The sequence below is a fragment of the Mirounga leonina genome, unplaced genomic scaffold, assembly GCF_011800145.1.
Source record: "Mirounga leonina isolate KUSES-001 unplaced genomic scaffold, KU_Mleo_1.0 Mir_154, whole genome shotgun sequence".
NCBI lineage: Eukaryota > Metazoa > Chordata > Mammalia > Carnivora > Phocidae > Mirounga > Mirounga leonina.
Genome location: NW_023270389.1, coordinates 6769457 through 6791893, shown reverse-complemented (window position 1 = coordinate 6791893; position 22437 = coordinate 6769457). Strand labels below are relative to the sequence as shown.

General features: G+C 42.0%; 1 protein-coding gene across 2 annotated transcripts in view; it reads right to left on the bottom strand.

The window, feature by feature from the left end:
• Positions 1 to 10522: 10522 nt before the first annotated feature.
• Positions 10523 to 22437, bottom strand: part of HSD17B7 (hydroxysteroid 17-beta dehydrogenase 7) — a 30926-nt gene continuing 19011 nt past the window's right edge. The window contains exons 8-9 of one of the 2 annotated variants that reach the window (XM_035010047.1): positions 14541 to 14639; positions 10523 to 12112 (exon numbers count right to left, since the gene is read on the bottom strand). In XM_035010047.1, coding sequence (XP_034865938.1) covers positions 12011 to 12112; positions 14541 to 14639 — 201 coding nt within the window. In that variant the 3' untranslated portion in view covers positions 10523 to 12010. The remainder of the gene's footprint in view (positions 12113 to 14540; positions 14640 to 22437) is intronic. The other variant, XR_004680177.1, reaches the window with a different exon arrangement.

Here is a 22437-nt window from a genome sequence, read left to right as displayed (position 1 = left end):
AAAGAAAAACGCTTTCATGTTCATCAGAGGATTAAGCAGGATTCCAGCATTTAGTTATGCATCGTGTAATCTCCAGGCTGTAAGTAAAACACCAACGTGGTATTGTTAGCTGCGACTAGAGAAACAAAGTTACGCCCCCCTCCCAAACAAGGGGAAAGCACTGTTTTCTTCAAAAGTAGATGGCCAAAGGGGGTGGCACCCAGGATCATCAGGTTCAACAGTCTACCTTCCATCCAGATACATTTGCAAGCTCTTGATGAAGGGACCTCTCTTGAAGGGAAGACCCTTAAGGACTTCCAATCAATCTTGATGTTTACCGCCTTGCAAGTCGGCACCCTTGCTCCTCCCTCAGCCACGTGAGATGCCATGTCTCCTCATGACAACCTTTCCCTGGGACTCACCCCCTCCACCCTCGCTTGACCTTTTACACCCTCACTTTGGGATGGTGTCAGGTAGGGGTAATTTTTCTCAGGTTCAAAAACCTGACTTTGACCATTTGCACTCCAGTCAGGAGCTCAAGGAGAGATTTTTGTTAAAACCTCAAAAATCCCTTAGTGAAAGGGAGGCAGGAGCCCAAGCTCTAATAAGCACTTCCTCAGGATATTGGCAACAAAGGGGAGTCTTCCGGTTCCATTTCTCCACTGAGTTTATCCTAAGGCTAGTTGTCCTCTTGCACTGGTTGTGCAACCAGGAACCGAGAACCAAGAACCGAGGGGGATTAAATCCATCAATAGCAGGTGTAAAGACAGTAGCCCCATGACCCACTTTATCTACTTTGTATTTTCTCAAGCAGTTTTTGAGTCCTTTAGGGGCAAGTATGGTATCATAACTAAGTGTAATCACAGTTAGGAGTGAACAACCTATATTTTCTGCATGGATGTCTGAATGAATTCATTTTTCAGTCAGTATGAGCAAATAGCTAGTGTTAAGAAGAGGAGATCAGTGTAATTAAGCCTGTGTTTGGCTTTGTGACACTCTTTTCCTTGAACCCATTGGAATTTCCAAAGGAAGAAGGAAGGAAATACAAAATAGGGACCAGGAAGGAGATGCTAGGAAGAGTGGGTGCCCAAGGATGCAGGCGTCCCGATGGCGCAAACGGGACTGTGTGTTTAAATGACAATAGCCGTGACTTATTAAATATATCTTCCCCCCTCCATCCCACACGGTGACAAATGTTTAAACATGCTCTAACACATGCTGTGAAACATTCCCTTCGGCAGCTTTGTGAGCCCCGAATCTAACGCCTTTTTTCACATTCATTCACATACACACACACACAAACACACACATACACACAAGGATAAGCTGCACATACCATGCTGTCATGAGAAAGGACTTATTTTTTAGTGCAGTAGTTAGGAGTACAGCATGTGGAACTAGACTGGCTGGGTTTGAACCCTGACTCTATTGCTTACTAGCTCTCAAGTTGTTGGGCGGAGGGGAGGGAAGGGCGAGGATTCGCTGGGCGCGGCCAAGGTGCTCTCATGCACTAAAGAGCCGTTCCAGTTAATAGAGAGTGTAGGTAAATATGCTCAGTGCTGTGTAATTTCTATTGAACCCTTTAAATCTAGCACCCGCAGAGACTATAAATTGGACTCCCAAAGTAACAAAATGTATTGCTTGATGTCTAAAGCCTTTTCTCTCCATGGCCCTGCCCTGGAAAGGCAAGTAAGAAACATCCAGGAACAGAGCCAGCATGACAAGGCACTGGCGTTCTGGTTGTCTTCGATCCTGTCCATGTTCAAAAGGTACAGAGTTCTTCCCTGCAATCGGCTAGTCATCGAACAAGAACTGACAGATAGTCACCCAACGGGAAACCATCGCCTGGTCTCGGGGGTCAGGCCTACCTGCTGGGGCTCTGAGCCGAGTCGGAGTCAGGGAGGGTGGCTGCTCTTGTCCATCACACCTGGATCACAGCTCGGATCTGCGTGGCGGGGGCTCCGGTGGCGGCTGAATGGGGCTTCGTTGAACTGCGCGCTCCCTGAGCCCCCGCGCGAGGAGCCGTTGGGGGCCGAGCTGGGGGGCTGGGGGGCAGCCGCCTGGGGTGCAGCCTGCAGGTGCCTCCGGTGGGGCCCGCGGGGAGGGCTCCCCTGCTCGCCCCGTGACCCAGACCACCCTCCTCACCGGCGTGGCGGGCACGAAGGGCGAGTACCCCGCAGCGGGACCACACCGCGCGGTTTTCCAGAATTGATTTCCACCCGCGACGGATCCTGCGGCCCCGCCCACGGCGCAGCCCGGGGTCCCGCCCCCTGCACCCGTGCCCCACGTGCCCCGCGCCGCACCCGGCGGGAGGGCGACCCCTCCGGCCACCTGGCACCTGGGTCCGCACCTGGGTGCGCGCAGCCTCCCGTGGCCTCTGCGCGCGTCCTCCGCCACAGGCTCGAGCTGTTCCCAGGGCTTTGCTCCCGCGAGCTAGCTAACATTCCGAATCATGAGTCCACTTGTTCTTTCGCTTCGTTTTGAATGGAGACGTCGAGCCAGTGTGTCATTTTGAGTCCACGTTCCAATCCGGCATCTCCTCCACTTTCCCTCCATTGCCACGACCCCCTACATTGCAGTCACCCTCCAGAAAACGCTCCATTTGTCTTCATTCGGCTGAAGCGGGAAGTAATCTGGGTTTTGGTAAGGAACTGTATGTACTATAACAGGATATATACTTTCATGGTGTAGAAGAGGTGATCCACCCACTTCAACGGCGTGCAGTTAACACGGAACCTCTAGAAAATATTTCAGTCCACCCCCCCACCCCCCCATCACTTTTTCTCTGCTTCTCAGGGCCGTCTTCCCAAATACCGCCCATCAGAGGAGGTGGCCACCCAATGTAGGATGCCTGGAGGCAGAGAAATCTGAGCGAACCGTTTAATATCCTGGAGATTTTTTTTCTTTTTGAGTAATACATGCTGGCAATTAAAAATAAAATAAAACATATAAACTTCAAATTCAGTGCAAGAGAAATGCAGAGGAAAGCGCTTGTCTAGTTCAGCTTCCCAGAACAACCAGTCACTGTCATAAAACCTTGGTTTCTTTCAGTGCCTCGAGATTCTGTGTGTGTGTGTGTGTGTGTATGTAACACAAATGGAAGCAAAATAGACACACTTTACAGCATCTTGTTTTTATTCACTTAATAACATCAACCCATATATTCCTACTTATATTTTTTCTTCTTTTTAATAAATTTTTATGACTTTAAATATTTTTCTAACATTTTTATGGCTATGACATCATTCTTTATCCAGTACCCTTGCGGCTGGATAAAGATGTTTAAGTTCTTTCTACTCTTTTGCTGTTGCAGGACAAAAAAAAAAAAAAGCTGCAATGAATGTTCTTGTCTAAAATCCCTTGTCTGTGATTCTAAAGCTCAAACAGCTTAAAAAACTGCAAGTCTTCTCAAATTTTTGGCACAGTCATTTGGCAGCTAAACTATAGCTGAACAAATGTGAAGCTATTTATAGTCTTTATACTACTTAATGTGAATTCATATATCTTTTTGCTGACATATTACTGGGTTTGATTACAGGTTGTTATCCCAACTCCCACTAGAGTTGTTAACAAAAAATATTGTGTTGTATGCACGGACTTATCTTTCTAAATCCAAGCAATTTTAAGTTCCTAAGCACACTCAGCACTAACACTTTTAGCACAGTGATGGGGGCCCTGTATGGATATCTTTGTACATATTTATGAGTTGTATCTTTAGGATAAATTTGAAAAAGTAGAGTTGCTAATGAAATGTGCATGTTAAACTTTGACAGATAGTCTCAAATTGCTCTTCAAAGGAGTAAACGATTTACATCACAAGCAATATTAAATAAAAATGCCTGTTCTGGGATGCCTGGGTGGCTCAGTTGGTTAAGTGTCTACCTTCAAATCAGGTCATGATCCCGGGGTCCTGGGATCCAGCCCTGCATCAGCTCTCTGCTTGTCCCTTTCCCTCTGCCCACTCCCCCCACACCGCATGTGCTCTTTCTCTTAAATAAGTCAATACAATCTTTATTTTAAAAATGACTGTCTGCCCGAACCATGAGAGATGATGGACTCTGAAAAACAAACTGAGGGTTCTAGAGGGGAGGGGGGTGGGGGGATGGGTTAGCCTGGTGATGGGTATTGAGGAGGGCACATTCTGAATGGAGCACTGGGTGTTATGCACAAACAATGAATCATGGAACACTTCATCTAAAACTAATGATGTAATATATGGGGATTAACATAAGAATTAAAAAAAAAAAAGAAATATCATAAATGCCACACAGTGAGGACTGCAAGCAGCACAATGCTTATTTGGGTGTCTCGTGTGCTTTGCATAACTGGGACCACTGGGAGAAGGAATCATAGATTGCACAGCATTCTCTCCAGAGACCAGAAAGTGAAGCACCAGCAGAGAGCCTAATGCCCTTTGTACATGATAGGTACTACAAAGAAGCATGATTGGAGAGTAGTCTGGAGGACTTCCTATGGGTACGTGTAAAAAATCTTCTGGAGACTCCCAGAAATACTGGAGAGAGGGGCTGTATTTTGAGGGGGCGTGAAGACCTTCCATCAGCAATTTTTGCATTAAAACAATAAAAAGTGACATTACAAAAAAAAAAAGACTGCCTGTTCTTTCACATGCAAACAAAACTTTTTGATGTTTGCTAATATGATCAGTGAAAAGGTGATAACTCATGTAGTTTTGAGTTCATTTTATTACGGGTGAGATTAAGCATCTTTAGAATTTACCACTGATTTATGGACATTCTTTAAGCATTAGGTTAATTACCCCACTGACTCTCAAAATGTGTTCCAGATATTTTTTCCCAGCTTGTTGTTTGTATTTTGTTTTGGTTTTATGATAATTTATTGTACAGAAGTTTTAATTATTTTGTAATTATATTCATTCCTCCTTGATCCATCTGGAATTTATTTTAATGTAACAAATTGTTTGCATGCCATAACAAACTGTCACAAACTTAGCGGTTTAAGACAACACAAATGTATTCTCTCTCGGTTGTGTAGGTCAGAAGTCCAGCACAGCCTGATTAGATTCCCTGCTCAGGGTCTCACTGCGCTAAAATCAAGGTATTGGCCAGGCAGGATTCCAGCTCCTTGCACAGTAGGTGAGAGGTCCCTGTTTCCTTGCTGTTTGTCAGCTTCTAGAGGACACCTATCCTCTCTGGCCACATGGCCTTTCCCCAGTGTGGTGATTTATCTCTCGAAAGGCCACAGGACAGCATCTACTGTGACTTCAGATTTCTCTGACTTGAGCTCTGCTCTCTTCTGCTTTTAAAGGCTCATGTGATTACACTGGGCCTGTTTCAAAAATCTGGGATAATCTCCCTATCATAAGGTCAACTGTGCCACAAAGATAACACAAACAAGAGAGTCACTCTGGGCAAGGATCAGGGGGCATATTTTGAATTCTGCCTACACATCAATGAAGTAAGAAAGACTCCAGCTTCTTTTGATTACTAGCCTGTTGTCCCCAAATTATTTTGAATAAACCACTGATACCAATTTGTTTGGCTGTTTGAAATTTGGATTGCTGGACGATTCAGAGATGTCATCGATCCAAGTGGAACTCAGCCCCTACCTTTCTGCCACTTCAACTCCTCTGGGGGCAAGAGATTAGTATTTGAGAGCTCCAAAACGCCTGGAAATCAGTCCCATTCCGGGACCAGTCCCATAGACTCGATATGAAAGGTCCAGGGCTCAGGGGTGCCCCGTGAGGGAAGAAAGAGTAGAAGCTCAGGGGTCTGGTTGTTCCACGAAGAGCTCACCCCTGTGGAGAGGAGCGAAGGGTCTGGATCTTGTAGGTTCGGTGCTCATTATACTCTGGCAATGACAGCCGGAGAAAACTGAGCTCCAGGAAGTGCCAGGGCATTGGAACCCACCCACACCAGGTAAGAAAGACCGAGTTGCTTGTATTCCCAGAGCCTTGGCTTCAACTTCAACTTGAAAGTGGCAGAGGAGTCAGGACAGAACTTGGGATGCTTGCAATGTCATTTATTTATGCCATTGAATTGCTGTATGATGTAAAGGGTAGTTGTCATAATATTATCCTTTTGTCCATGTCTCTATTGTGCTTTCAACAACTCCAGTGTTTTCACCTTGATTTTTGTTCCGTTGTTGTAGATACTTCCGTTTCTGGACACTCAGAAGAACAGATTGGTCGTGATAACCCTATTCCTGTACAATGTTTGATCCAGTCCCTTACGAATAATCTACCAACTCTGTCTCTGGCTGGTGATGTACTATTTTTCTCATCCATTTCTACTCTGAACTTGAAAATCTAGCTCTGATTCCCTCCGTGTGCCTGAATTCTCATAGATGGCCACAAATAAAATGACTTATCCTTAGCTCTTTATAACAGAGAACATCCGCTTCTCTGTAAATCGCTCTGGAATGAGCTTAACCTCCAGTTGTAAGGAGGGGAAAGGGAGAAGTACTGCCTTGAAATCAACTACTCCCTCCTTTCTTTTCCTTCCCTCCTATCCCTCGTATCTGTTCTTTTCAAATCCCCATCCATCCAGCCTGGCTCAGAACTAATGCACGTGATAAGATTGTTGGTATTATATTTTTTTAAATATTTTATATTCTTACTCATAGTCGACAAAATTAAAAAATCATTTTTCCTTTCTAAAACTCTCAGAAATGAGAAAATGTGTGCTTGCAAACATGCTTTCTTTTCAATTACAGAATGTAAATGATAGCTATAAATGGAAATCATTTTGCATTCAAAGACATAGAGAATATAGTATGATTCCGGAGTTGTTAAATAGAAAAGAATGGGATAGAGGTACTTCCTAGCCAAAGGAAGAAAGAAATCTATGCCTTGCCTCTATCTAAAGCTGTATCTAGGACACCTATCCACATTTAAACCCATTTGTGAATCACTAACAACAACAACAACAAGAATGTGTGTTTGTTGAACATCAAGAGTCTCTGGGACTTTTCTTTCCCACTACAAATCCTCCATAAAACCTTCCAGAATTCCTGCCCTTGAAGCAGGAGTCAAATTAGATAGCGAGGAATGGTGAGACAGGCTCTCTCTAACCCAGTATGTTACTTTCCATCATCAACCAACCCTTGTCTCTATTCCATAACTATAAAAAACATGCGACTTATCAGATAATGGAAATAACTCAGATTTTCGGGTGCCAAATAAAAAACATGGTTTTTTTTTTTTTGGTGGAGTTTCATTACTAGGAATAAGACTCATTCTACACTCAGGTTGTTCTTAGTACTTTTTAAGTCTTTCCCTTGAGAAGTAATTATATGTATTAGCACAAGGTGATTTCTAAGAGGACAGTAATAGCAGAGCCTCAGTAAACTCTGGCTTGGTACTCCCAACACCATTCCAAATCAAGAGTGTGAATTGTCATCTAGTTGGTTTGTTTCCATTTTAATGTGGCTACAATAAAACAGTTGATTAAGGCTATAAAACAGAGAACTATCAAAGAGCAAGGTATTTTTATTCAAATAAACTTTCGTTTAATCCATTGTTCATACATTTATGTATGCAACAAGTATTTAGGTTTTCTTTTTCTTTCTTGTTGTTGTTGTTACCTTCTTGTAAATGCATTGTGGTCAGAGAACATGGTCCAAATAATATACATTCTTTAATATTTGCTGAGACTTACTTTGAGGTCTTAATGTTTGATTAGTTCTTAAATTTTCCATGTGGATTTGAAAGGAATAAGGTTCTCTGCAATGGTGAGTTCCTTGTACATATTCATCAGAAAGAGCTTATTGTGTTCTTCCGTATGCTTCCTGAATTTTTGTGTGATTAAAACCATTGAGGTCTATTAAAATCATTAAAATTGTGAAATTGCCAATTTCTCCTTGTAATTCTGTAAACTTCTGCCTTTTATATTTTAAGCATTAAAGATACACACAGGTTTATAATTATACTAACTTCATGGTGTTTTATCTTGTCGTTTGGCATGAACTCACTTAGTCCTTAAAAATGCTTTTGCTTTGAAGTCTATTTTATCTGGTATTCGCATCCCTATGCAGCCTCACTGGCTTCCATTAGATTTGCTGGGCGTACATTTTCTCAACTTCCTACTTTCAACCTCTATATACTCTCACATTTTAGAGGTTGTTGTCAAAAAAAATTTTTTTTAACCCACTCTGATAATTAGTCTTTAACTACCTTGTTTATCCCATTTATATTCATTTTGACCTGTTCAAATATATTTTAAAGATCTAATTTGATTATTCTTATTTTTTTCTATGTATCCTATCTTTCTCCCGTTTTCCATTCTTTTTTGGATGGCTTGGGTGTTCCTTTTTTTTTTTTTTTTTTTTTAAAGATTCCATTTATCTATTTGACAGAGAGAGAGACACAGCGAGAGAGGAAACACAAGCAGGGGTAGTGGGAGAGGAAGAAGCAGGCTTCCCCCCAAGCAGGGAGCTCAATGTGGGACTCAATCCCAGGAGCCTGGGATCATGATCTGAGCTGAAGGCAGACACTTAACGACTGAGCCACCCAGGCGTCCCATGGGTGTTCCTTTTTTTAAACCACTTTTGATCTGGAAATTGTATATCCTATTTGTGCATCATAAGGTTGCTATTAAAAGTCTAATACGTACCTTAGATATTTTGTCTAAAGCTAACCAAAGGGGCGCCTGGGTGGCTCAGTTGGTTAAGCATCTGCCTTTGGCTCAGGTCATGATCTTAGGGTCCTGGGATGGAGCCCCGTGTCGGGCTCCCTGCTCAGCAGGGAGTCTGCTTCTCCCTCTCCCTCTGCCTGTTCGTGCTCACTCTCTCTCTCAAATAAATAAAATCTTTTAAAAAAATAAAGTTAACCAAAATCTCTTTCTTCTGAGTGGTATCTTGAATATCTTTTTTTTAAGATTTATTTATTATTTGAGAGAGAAAGAATGTGCATGAGTAGGGGGAGAGGCAGAGGGAGAGAAAGAGAGAGAATCTGAAGCAGACTCCTCACTGAGCATGGAGCCCCACACAGGGCTCAATCCCAGGACCCCAAGATCATGACCTGAGCTGAAAGCAAGTCAGCCACTTAACCAACTGAACCATAAAAGTGCCCCTGATGTCTTGAATATCTTTAGTCGACTAAACTCCCCCAGCTTGCATATTGACACCTTGCCTTTTTTCCTTCTGAAACTAGGCATTTTTATTATTGTTTTATAAAGTCAAAGTTGAAGGCTTATCTACATGTTTGCAAATATCTTTACTCATTATTCCTTTTGCATCTCACTTCTCCCTTGTAGGATCCAATTTTCTTTTTCAAATACCTCTTCCAGGTATCTTTTTCAAAAGAGGAATGTTAGAGGTAACCTCTGTCAGTAAGGGTTAGAAATAAACTTGCAACTTTTGTCTCAAAATTTTATTTCAGCTTCACTCTGAAGTTACAGCTCAGATGGGTTTGACTTCACTCAGCACTTACTTTTTTCTTGTCTTCTCAAAACTAACAGGGGAAGAAATCTGCCCTTAGTCTCAAGAACTCTCATTAGTGATCTTTCTCTGGTTGGCAAGTCAGTTTCTCGGGCTCTCTGCAGTTTCACCGTATCTGAGTTTGTTTGTGTTTGAGACTTGTCATTTTTCCTCAATCTGATGATCATAGCTGCCATCAACTCTGACAAATGCTCAGCTTTTCTCTCTTCGAATATTGCCTCTTTCCCATTTCTCAATTTCTTCTTTCTGGAACAGCTATTAAATGCATTTTGAAATGCCCCGTTCTATCTTCACATGTCCACTCTCTATCCTCAAAACCCAAGAGTGCTGGGCATAGGGCCAGTGCCTGATACATAGCTGCAGAATGAATGAATGACTTGTACTAAATCCACCATGGAAATCAGAGTAAGTGCAGCAGTCCAAAGAAATCTGATTAGCCATTTATACGAGAAAAATCAGGCATCTCCTGGAGCCCAACTCCTAGTAGTTGAATCTTCAACCTAGTAGCCAAGTTCAGGTATAAAAACTAAAATCTGGGATAATTTTAGGACAAGAACCAACTGCTGATGTATGCCACTTAGGGTGTGCACTTGGGAGGGGCAAAGGGGGGCTGCGATTTGTTCTCCATTTCAAGGAAATTTGATAAAATGGCTCAGAAAATACACAGAGCACCAACTTACTGACACATCATGAATGGCATGATACCAGGATTTAGTTCCCACTTAAAGTCTCCTTTGGGGCACTTACAGTAGAACAGAAATAAATAATCAGAAATCCAGTTTGTACTGACTATACATCTACTAGGACATAGTCTTTCAATTCTTCAAGGTAAGCACTGGTAGCAATATTTTTGTAATTAAATCAAGGTATAAACTGAAGTAATCTGCCCTAAGTTAGCAAGTTAGTTAATGACTAAACCCAAATTTGATCCAGTGTCCTCCCCATCCCAGTGCCCACGCCCCTGTCCCGGTACCTTCTTGCTCGTCTAGATGCTGCCTCCTGAGTGAAGGTTCAACGTTCAGAAAACCGAACTCTCAGACAGGACAATGTCGCTCAGCGCCTTACGTTGCATCATTTGAACCATGACACTCTGGCTTATCCGTCTCTAAGAAAAACCGTATTGTCATCATTCTCAAAAATGCTCTTTATTCATTCACGTGTGTTATGGCATTTAACGTTCCTCCACACCCGCGAGCAGAGGAAGCAGAAAGAGCATGACTCCACTTTACAGATGAGGAACCTGAGATTCACAATGAAGTGCTTCTCGCACACTTGCAGTGTGAGTGATCACAAGAGCACAACCCAGCGCTGCTCTCAGCTCTCCAACCTCACCCTTCTCAAAGACAGCGGGGAGCGTGCAGAAGCATTCAGCCCTCGTTTTCACATACAGAGGCTTAACTTTATTAAAAATATCTTTACCAGCAAAATGAGGGGAACTATAACCAAAAAATTCATACTTAGAATATACAGAAACTATATTTCTATACAATTTTTCACTTTTATTAAGTCATCCAAAATTTTGCTCACTTTATTATATTCCAGGTACAGTGGTTATATGTAGGGTAAAAACATCTAGGCATTTTAGCATTTTTGTCTTTATATGCGAACCACTTCCAACCACATACCAGCAGACACCCAACCTGCAATTATTCAGTTGGAAAATTTTTTTGAAACAACGTGAATAAATAAGTTTTTGCTGCACGTCTGCATACATTAAAATATAATCATGAAAAAGAGGCTGGTCGGCAATGAACAAATTTGCAAACGGTGTTAAAGGTCAGGCCCAACATTAACGCAGACCACCTTGACATCAATGAAAGACACTTCCAAAGGAAGAAATAATTCAAGTGCCCAAACACATATATAATTTTGTTTCTGCGATTAACTACATGGGTATCTGTATTAGGACTGTTAGGATTCTAACAATCTCGGGATTTTTAAAGATTTTCTTTATCTGAGAGTGAGAGCGCGTGTACGCACGTGAGCGGGGGTAGGGGCAGAGGGAGAGGGAGAGAGAGAATCCCAAGCAGACCCCATGCGGAGCACGGAGCCCAACTCGGGGCTCAATCTCTCGCCCCTGAGACCATGACCTGAGGTGAAATCAAGAGTCGGACGCCTAACTGACTGAGCCATGAGACGCCCCACAATCTCGGGATTTTTAGAAGCACCATGAAGAGGAAGAAATAAGGTACAAGACCTAGAAAACCGTCCATAAGAAAAGGAACAAAGCTCAGATTATCACTCAGAGGGTGCCCAGAACTTCCTCCTGCTCGGGCAGGCCAAAAGCAGGGCCGGTGAGTGCCTGAGTCATGAGTACTCGAGTCCACACCTCATCCCACCACGTGGAGCCTGGGCTCCAGTCGGCAGAACCAATAAACACATCCTTGGTTGGGTGACTCGAGCACAATTTTGATGTGACACCATTTTGGAGAACAGCTAACTCGTATTTTACTTATCGATCTTTTTCTCACATGCACGCATACAGTCTTAGAGATAATCCTGAAAGGAGGGAAGAGACAATTCTAGCTCACTGTTTACCACACAGGCACATCACCCAACTCAACAGAAACCCAGAAAGCACAGTAGATATGCGATGTTTCAGAGAGTGCCACCGTCAGCTCTGATGATTTGTTTTTTGAATGGTGTCCCTAATACGCTTTTCCAGTTCCAGTAAGTTTTGGTAAAATTTTTCAGCAGTGTCTTCATCTAGGTCCATCTGGAAAAGAAGCAAAGATAGGGATGAACAGAATGGAAAAATAAAACAAATGGCATTTGTGTAAAAGGAAGGTATTCAACATACATAAGAGAATAACACATAAACAAAAACAACAGGGCTGGTAGGTCAGGGCTGGGGTTCCTGACTCTGAGATCCTGAGGACGTGTTCAGTCCAAACTCCAACCCTCAGCAAAGCTATTGATGCTGCCCTTACACAGCAAGACTGAAAGATCTGGTTTTTCTCGCTCCCCAACTCCTGTGTATCCAGTCATAGGAGACCCCAGCCAAATGAGATATGAGGACAAAAGAGAAAAATCAAAAGTTTTTTTGCAATTAAACTGCCATCCACCTAATGTCCACCTTCTTCCCAAGCTTCCAAGAGCCCAAGCTTTAGCCGGGTTCGCCGGCCTCCAGACTAAAAGCCTACATTGCCAGGCTCCACGGAAGTGACTCTGCTCTGGCCAATGAGATCTGAGTGGAGGTGGGTAGTCCTGCCCACGAGTCCCCTTCGAAGGTATGGGCACTCCCATCTTTCCCCCTTCTTCCATCTTGCTCTCCTGAGCCAAAGAATGAGGGTCACACCCCAGGGATGGCAGAAGAGTGACTGAAGGACCCTGGGTGCCTGGCAATTTGGGGAGCTGCCACACCAGCCCAAGGGGACCACTCTCCAAAACTGCTTTTACATGTGAGAAACCTGAGCTTCCATCCAGTTGAATCTGCTGTTAGTTCACACCCTCTGTTTCACGTAGAAAATCTAATTTTAACTGACACACTGTATGTAAAAGCAAACTCTCAGCTTCTATAAAAAAATAAAGTGATACCTCTTTTCAGGTCAACACAGAGCCTAAACTTTTTTAAAAAGGCTCTTTCTTCACAAAGCTGAAAGGCTGAAAATTAAAAACTTTTGAACATTTTTGGAACTAACACTTACATTCATTATAAATCTCGTCAGAGTTTTTCCATATTGGAACTGGATCCAATAGAGAGCTCATTCAACCCCACAATCCCACCTCTGAACAGAGAAGAAAGCGGACTTCCCCAAATTAATCAACGTTTTTAAAACACTTTCTTCAACGCATTTCCATAAAATGCTAATACAATATTTTGGTTTATAGAATGAAGCATTTTCTCCCTAGTCATTCCCTCGAGATTAATTGATAGAATGTTCAAACAAACTCTGAGGGCCTTTTTAAAAGGAAGCTTATTAACTTATAATAGAGTTTCCAAGGCATGTTCTCTGTGATATTAAGTACTACATAAAATGTGAAGGAAAAAAAAGTCACGTAGTCAAGAAAAAATTATAAACGGTAGGATGAAACATTGCGCACGTGCACACACACACACACACACACGTGAACTGTGGCAACTCCTCGGAGCCTTCCTTGGGCAAATGTGCTTTGTGGAAGTCTCTGAAAGTGGGAAGTAAAATATGAAGCATTTCTCAAATTTACTTGGCCGACAAACAGCTTTTTGCAAATCTTCTCAAGGAACTAGAATCCCACAGAACATATTTTGGAAAACACTGGAGGTTCATAGGTTCATTTTTAGTAAAGAGACACCACGGGAAGCAAGAGAATGGTTCCCCTTAGACCTCAAACTACTGACACAGACAAGATCACTGCCAATTATTTGACATCGCCAAGAGAAATTATTTGTTTCAATCTAGTTTCATTTTATGCCAGCGCCTCCCACATAAACTAGACAGTGGAAAACAGGAGGCTGATATAAACCTTACTCATGACAAAAATACAAGAAAAACAGCTTTATAAGTTCAAAATAAATTTTCTCATTTTCTTATATGTAACTCCATGTTTGGCTTCTTTTTAGAAGACTATACAGAGTCTAAAAACCACAGCACCAAGGGTTCTTTTTTTCCATACTTCATCCCCTGACTCTTGAAAATACCAATGGATTGAAGCTAATAATTGTCACAAGCAGAACTGAACACTCAAAGGGAAGTGAACTTCCAGAAAGACACTTTATGTGTCATCCACCTTGCAACACGTTTCTTGAGCACCTACTATGTGCAAGGCAACATGCTAGGGAAGGGGGTATAATCCTCCCCCTCACAGAGCTTATATTCAGACAGAGGAGTCCAACATTGAGCGAATCCTACACAGAAGAGGTATGAGATGTCAAGAAAGCCTATGATGGAGGCACCTGACCTGGTCTGATGGGTCAGAGAAAGCTGAGGTACAAGCTGTCCTCTTAGGCACAGGCAGAAATCAATCAGTTGAAAGAAGAGGGGTAAGAGGTATTCAGGTGGACAGAAGAGGACATGCGAGGCTCAGAGGTGGGAGAGAGAGCAGACAGGGATGAAAACAGGCCAGTGTGTCGCTAGCGACCAGAGAGGGAAGCCAGGGAGCCGGGGACCAGCTCAGCAGCCGAGCAGCAAACGGTCTCCACGCAACAGTGTGAACGCACTTACCTTCTGGGTTGTTACGTAATTGCTTCCAAAGCCAGTGGTGGCACTCAGATATTTGGTCAGAGGATTAAGAGACTCGGGCTTTTGGTGGAAAAGCCATACCTGGAAAGGAAGAGGATGTCAATGATTTTTTTCTTCTTTGGCCCAAGATGAGTGAGGCTGTGGGGAATCTATAATCAGCACTTAACCACGCTCTAAACAAACTCTAAGAATTCTCCTGAACATCATCAGCTAACGGTGATGTCTTCATGAGCCACCAGTGTAACCTGCTTAATAGTATCCTTTGAACATTTATTTAAAGCAGAAAAACCCTCATATTTTAGCTGTCTCTTTCCTTAATCCCCAAGTTAGAGTTCACAGCACACTGACTAGCTTTTTCAGAGTTGATACTCGGCCCATGCCACAGTAAGTACAGGTCATTGATGTAATATTTCATTTTCTTAGTAGATAAGCATGACCATGCACACTATTCAGAGGATGTACATGGCAAAAGGTGAGTCTCCCTACCTTCCCAATTTTCCGGCCACCTAGCTGTCCTCTCTGGAAGCACGCACTCTTGCTAGTATCTTACATATTCTTCCAAAGAAAATCTGTTTACTTAAAAACACATATATCCTCTTCTCTTACTTAAATGGAAGCAAAATATACATATTATTCCATACTTTGCATGGAAAGTTATCAAATTTTGCGTGACTAAAATCCTCACTATAAATACACTCCAAAGACTGACCACGATGTGGAAGAAAATTAGCTGCCACTCGTATCATAGGAAAGGGTTCATTTTTATACCAGTTAAGGAGCTTCAGCAAATCAAGAGAAACAACCTGCTGGAACAGTGGGCAAAGGGTATGAACAGAGAATTTTTAAACTGTCTTAATCCCATGAAGAGGCGCTCAACCTTATTCATGCTAAGAGACATGGAAATCAAAACTAACGAAAGACTGTTTCTCAGCTCTGATTAGTAGAGATGAGGAAGCTTGGCACTTCACCATCCTGGCAGGGCTGTTGGGAGCGAGCACTCTCCCGCACTGCTAGGGGGAGGTAGACTGATGAAGCCTGTATCCAGGACTGTTTAGCAAGATCATTCAAGATAACACACACCCAGCCCTTTGACCCAATAATTCCATCTTTGGTAATTATCTTATAGAGGTACTCATTCACATGAGGTGATGTATTCATCATTCACTGCAGTGTGGTTTGTAATAGCAAAGATTGGAAATAACGTGTATGTCCATCATTTGGAAATTGATTACATAATTGATGGTCCATCCATGAGATGGAATACTGGGCTTCTTTAGCAACGAATGAAACAGCTCTCTATTTGCTAATTTGAACATATCTCGAAGGGCTAGTATAAAAATGAACCCTTTCCTATGATATGAGTGGCAGCTAATTTTCTTCCACATCGTGGTCAGTCTTCGGAGTGTATTTATAGGGAGGATTTTGGTCACGCAAAATTTGATAACTTTCATGTAATCAAAATGTTCAGGGCGCCTGGGTGGCTCAGTCGGTTAAGCGTCTGCATTCGGCTCAGGTCATGATCTCAGGGTCCTGGGATCAAGCCCCACATTGGGTTCCCTGCTCAGCGGGGAGCCTGCTTCTCCCTCTCCCTCTGTCCCTCCCCCGCCCCACCACTTATGCTCTCTCTCTCTCAAATAAATAAAATTTTTAAAAAAATGCTCAGTCTTTTTTCTTGCAGTTCCTGGGAAGAGCTAAGCCCCCACACTCTTAAACTATTTAAACATGTCCCCATATTTCCTTTTAGTAATCATATATTTTAACTTTTATGTGTAACTCTTTTATCTAGAATTTTATTTGGGTAGGACGTATGAAGAAAAGATCCTATTCTCTTTTTCGGCAACACTGGCTGAATAACCCCTCTCCCCCACTAATTTGGAATGCCATCGCTATCATACACCAGATCCCTGTACGGTGAGGGCCTGTCCCAAACTTTCTATTCTATTCCACTGACCTGTCAGGTCACATGCCAGCACTATACTGTTTTCATTGAGATAGTTTTCTTTGAAATCTTAAATGCTGAGGAGGGCGGAGCCAGATGGCGGAGGAGTAGGAGACCTAAATTTTGTCTGGTCCCAGGAATTCAGCTGGATAGGGATCAAACCATTCTGAACACCTACAAACTCAACAGGAGATCGAAGAATAGCAGCAATTCTATGAACAGAAAAGCGACCACTTTCTGGAAGGTAGGAGAAGTGAATCCGAGGCGATATTCGGGAGGATAGACGGCGGGGGAGGGGGCCTCCATCAGCTGCCACCCGCAAGTGATAGAGCCGCAGAGCACAAAATCGGAACTTTTAGAAGTCAGCTCTGCTGAGGGACATTGCTCCAGCGGCTAAGCGGGGGGGTGGAACCCTTGCGGGACAGTGTGGTCTCAGGACCCTCGGGGTCACAGAAAGACTGGGGGTGCCTGAGTGCGGCAGAGCTCCCAGGTATTGGAGCAGGGAAGCCGGCTGCAGAGACGGAGCTGAGGAGCGGGCCCTCAGCTCGGGGCTGCCATAAACCGTGATCCGCGGCACAGTCGGGCCACTGCTCCTCCAGCAGGGACCCAACAAGTGGCAGATCCGGGGAGACCCCCCTTCCTCCCCCGGGAGGAGTGGCGCGGGAGCGCACCACAGGGATCTGCTGGGTTTGGAGACTCCGCACGGGGTCGGGTGCCAGAGATAGAAACGCTTGGTCACAGGCTGGGTGAGCACGGAGTGTGGCCGGAGACCGGGGAGATGGCAGTGACTGACTGCTTCTCTCTGGGGGCGCACTGAGGAGTGGGGACGCCAAGTTCTCGGCTCCTCTGGGGCAGAGACTGGGAGGCCACCATTCTCACTCTCGGCCTCCAAAGCTGTACGGAAAGCTTGCAGGGACAAAAGCTCCCGAGAGAAACCTGAGCAGATTACTTAGCCCAGCCCGGCAAGGGCAGGGCAATTCCGACTCCGGCAAGGACATTTGGGAACCATGGCAACAGGCCCCTCCCCCAGAAGATCAGCAAGAACAGCCAGCCAAGACCAAGTTTACCCATCAATGAGAATGGCAGAACTCCAGTGCTAGGGGAATAATGCACATAGAATCCATGGCTTTTTTACCATGATTCTTTAGTCTTTCAAAGTTAATTTTTTTAATTTTTTTTCTATTTTTTTTCTTGAATTTTTCTTCTTTCCTTTTTCAACCATCTTATCAATTCCTTTTTAAAAATCTTTTTTAATTTTCATTTTTACAGTCATATTCTAGCGCTTCATTGTATTTAACCTTATTTTTTGTACATATATATAAGTTTTTCTTTCTTTAAAATTTTGGGATACAGCTTCTTCTAACAGACCAAAATATACCCTAAATCTCTAGTGTATGGCTTGCCTGATTACATTCTCTCTTTTTTTAAAAAAATTTCTCTTTTCTTTTTTTCAACCAACTTCTTGTCAATTCCTTTTTTAAAATCTTTTTCAATTTTCATCTTTACAGTGATATTCCATCCCTTCATCATATTTACCCTTATTTTTATATATATATAAGTTTTTCTTTCTTTAAAATTTTGGGAGGCAGTTTCTTCTAACAGACCAAAATACACCCAAAATCTAGTGTGTGGCTCTGTTCTATTCACCAGCCTGATTGTATTCTTTTTTTTTTCCTTTTCCCCCTGGTTTTGGGTCTCTTCTGATTTGTTTAGTGTATATTTTTCTAGGGTCATTGTTACAGTTTTAGCATTTTGTTCTATCATTCATCTATTCTTCTCTGGACAAAATGACAAGACGGAAAAACTCATCTCAAAAAAAAAGAACAAGAGGCAGTACTGACTGCCAGGGACCTAATCAATACAGACATTAGATGTCAGAACTAGAGTTCAGAATGACTATTCTAAAGATACTAGCTGGGCTTGAAAAAAGTATAGAAGATACTAGAGAATCCCTTCCTGGAGAAATAAAAGAACTAAAATCTAACCAAGTTGAAATCAAAAAGGCTATTAATGAGGTGCAATAAAAAAATGGAGGCTCTAACTGTTAGGATAAATGAGGCAGAAGAGAAAATTAGTGATACAGAAGACCAAATGATGGAGAATAAAGAAGCTGAGAAAAGAGAGAAAAACAACTACTGGATCACAAGGCGAGAATCTAAGAGATAAGTGATACCATAAGACAAAACAATATTAGAATAATTGGGATCCCAGAAGAAAAAAGAGAGAGAGAAGCAGAAGGTATATTAGAGCAAATTACAGCAGAGAACTTCCCTAATTTGGGGAAGGAAACAGGCATCAAAATCCAGGAGGCACAGAGAAACCCCCTCAAAATCAATAAAAATAGGTCAACACCCCGACATCTAATACTAAAACTTACAAGTCTCAGAGACAAAGAGAAAATCCTGAAAGCAGTTCAGGACAAGAGGTCTGTAACCTACAACAGTAGAAATATTAGATAGGCCACAGACCTATCCACAGAGACCTGGCAGGCCAGAAAGGACTGGCATGATATATTCAGGGCACTAAGTGAGAAAAATATGCAGCCAAGAATACTATATCCAGCTAGGCTGTCACTGAAAATAGAAGGAGAGATAAAAAGCTTCCAGGACAAACAAAAACTAAAAGAATTTGCCAACACCAAATCATCCCTACAAGAAATATTGAAAGGGGTCCTCTAAGCAAAGAGAGAGCCTAAAAGTAACATAGACCAGAAAGGAACACAGACAATATACAGTAACAGTCACCTTACAGGCAATACGATGGCACTAAATTCTTATCTTTCAATAGTTACCCTGAATGTAACTATGGGCTAAATGCCCCAATCAAAAGACACAGGCTATCAGATTGGATAAAAAAACAAGACCCATCCACATGCTGTCTGCAAGAGACTCATTTTAGACCCAAAGACACCTCCAGATTTAAAATGAGGGGGTGGAAAACCATTTACCATGCTAATGTACATCAAAAGAAAGCTGGGGTGTCAATCCTTATATCAGATGAATTAGATCTGAAATCAAAGACTATAATAAGAGATGAGGAAGGACACTATATCATACTTAAAGGGTCTACCCAACAAGAAGATCTAACAATTTTAAGTATCTATGCCCCTAACATGGGAGCAGCCAATTATATAAGCCAGCTAAAACAAAATCAAAGAAACACATAGACAATAATACAATAATGGTAGGAAACTTTAATACCCTCCTCATTGAAATGGACAGATCATCTGAGCAAAAGATCAACAAGGAAATAAAGGCTTTAAATGACACACTGGACCAGATGGACTTCACAGATATATTTAATAACATTCCATCTCAAAGCAACAGAATACACATTCTTTAGTGCCCATGGAACATTCTCCAGAATAGATCACATCCTGGGTCACAAATCAGGTCTCAACCAGTACCAAAAGACTGGGATCATTCCCTGCATATTTTCAGACCACAATGCTTTGAAACTAGAATTCAATCACAAGAGGAAAGTTGGAAAGAACTCAAATACATGAAGGCTAAGAGCATCCTACTAAAGAATGAATGGGTCAACCAGGAAATTAAAGAAGAATTTAAAAAATTCATGGAAACAAATGAAAATGAAAACACAGCTGCTGAAAATCTTTGGGATGCAGCAAAGGTGGTCCTAAGGGGAAAGTATATAGCAATACAAGCCTTCCTCAAGAAGCAAGAAAGGTCTCAAATACACAACCTAACCCTACACCTAAAGGAGCTGGAGAAAGAACAGCAAATAAAGCCTAAACCCAGCAGGAGAAGAAAAACAATAAATATCAGAGAAGAAATCAATGAAATAGAAACCAAAAGAACAGTAGAATAGATCAACGAAGCTAGGAGCTGGTTCTTTGAAAGAATTAATAAGACTGATAAACCCCTGGCCAGACTTATCAAAAAGAAAAGAGAAATGACCCAATTAAGTAAAATCATGAATGAAAGAAGAGAGATCGCAACCAACACCGAAGAAATACAAAGGGAAAAATGAAGGGGGGGAAATCGGAGGGGGAGACAAACCATGAGAGACTATGGGCTCTGAGAAACAAACTGAGGGTTCTAGAGGGGAGGCGGGTGGGGGGATGGGTTAGCCTGGTGATGGGTATTAAAGAGGGCATGTACTACACGGAACACTGGGTGTTACACACAAACAATGAATCATGGAACACTACATCAAAAACTAATGATGTAATGTATGGTCATTAACATAACATAATAAAAAAAGTTCAAAAAACAAACAAAACAAAACAAAAAAACCAAACAATTATAAGAACATAGTATGAGCAACTATATGCCAGCAAATTAGATAATCTGAAAGAAATGGATGCATTCCTAGAGATGTATCAACTACCAAAACTGAACCAGGAAGAAACAGAAAATCTGAACAGACCCATAACCAGTAAGGAAATTGAAGCAGTCATCAAAAATCTCCCAACAAACAAGAGCCCAGGGCCAGATGGCTTCCCAGGAGAATTCTACCAAACAATTAAAGAAGAATTAATACCTATTCTTCTGAAACTGTTCCAAAAAATAGAAATGGAAGGAAAATTTCCAAACACGTTTTATGAGGCCACCATTACCTTGATCCCAAATCCAGACAAAGACCCCATCAAAAAGAATTACAGACCAATATCCCTGATGGACATGGATGCAAAAATTCTCACCAAAATACTAGCCAATAGGATCCAACAGTACATTAAAAGGATTATTCACCACGACCAAGTGGGATTTATCCCTGGGCTGCAAGGCTGGTACAACATCCACAAATCAATCAATGTGATACAATACATTAATAAAAGAAAGAACAAGAACCATATGATCCTCTCAATAGATGCAGAAAAAGCATTTGACAAAGTATAGCATCCTTTCCTGATCAAAACACTTCACAATGTAGGGATAGAGGGTACATACCTCACATCATAAAAGCCATCTATTAAAAACCCATAGCAAGTATCATTCTCAATGGGGAAAAACTGAGAGCTTTCCCCCTAACGTCAGGAACACAGCTGGGATTCCACTATCACCACCGCTATTCAACATAGTACTAGAAGTCCTAGCCACAGCAATGAGACAACAAAAAGAAATAAAAGTATCCGAATCAGCAAAGAAGTCAAACTCTCACTCTTTGCAGATGATATGATACTTTATGTGGAAAACCCAAGACTCCACCCCAAAACTGCTAGAACTCATACAGGAATTCAGTCAAGTGGCAGGATATAAAATCAATGCACAGAAATCAGTGGCATTTCTATGCACCAACAACAAGACAGAAGAAAGAGAAATTAAGGAGTCGATCCCATTTACAATTGCACCCAAAACCATAAGCTACCTAGGAATAAATCTAACCAAAGAGACAAAGAATCTGTACTCAGAAAACCACAGAATACTCATGAAAGAAATTGAGGAAGACACAAAGAAATGGAAAAATGTTCCATGCTCATGGATTGGAAGAACAAATATTGTGAAAATGTCTATGCTACCTAGAGCAATCCACACATTTAATGCAATCCCTATCAAAATACCATCCACTTTTTTCAAACAAATAGAACAAATAATCCTAAAATTTATATGGAACCAGAAAAGACCCCAAATAGCCAGAGGAATGTTGAAAAAGAAAAGCAAAGTTGGTGGCATCACAATTCCGGACCTCAAGCTCTATTACAAAGCTATAATCATCAAGACAGTATGGTACTGGCACAAAAACAGACACATAGACAAATGGAACAGAATAGAGAGCCCAGAAATGGACCCTCAACTCTATGGTCAACTAATCTTTGACAAAGCAGGAGAGAATGTCCAATGGAAAAAAGTCTCTTCAACAAATGGTGTTAGGAAAATTGGACAGCCACATGCAGAAGAATGAAACTGGACCATTTCCTTACACCACACACAAAAAATAGATGCAAAATGGATGAAAGGCCTAAATGTGAGACAGGAATCC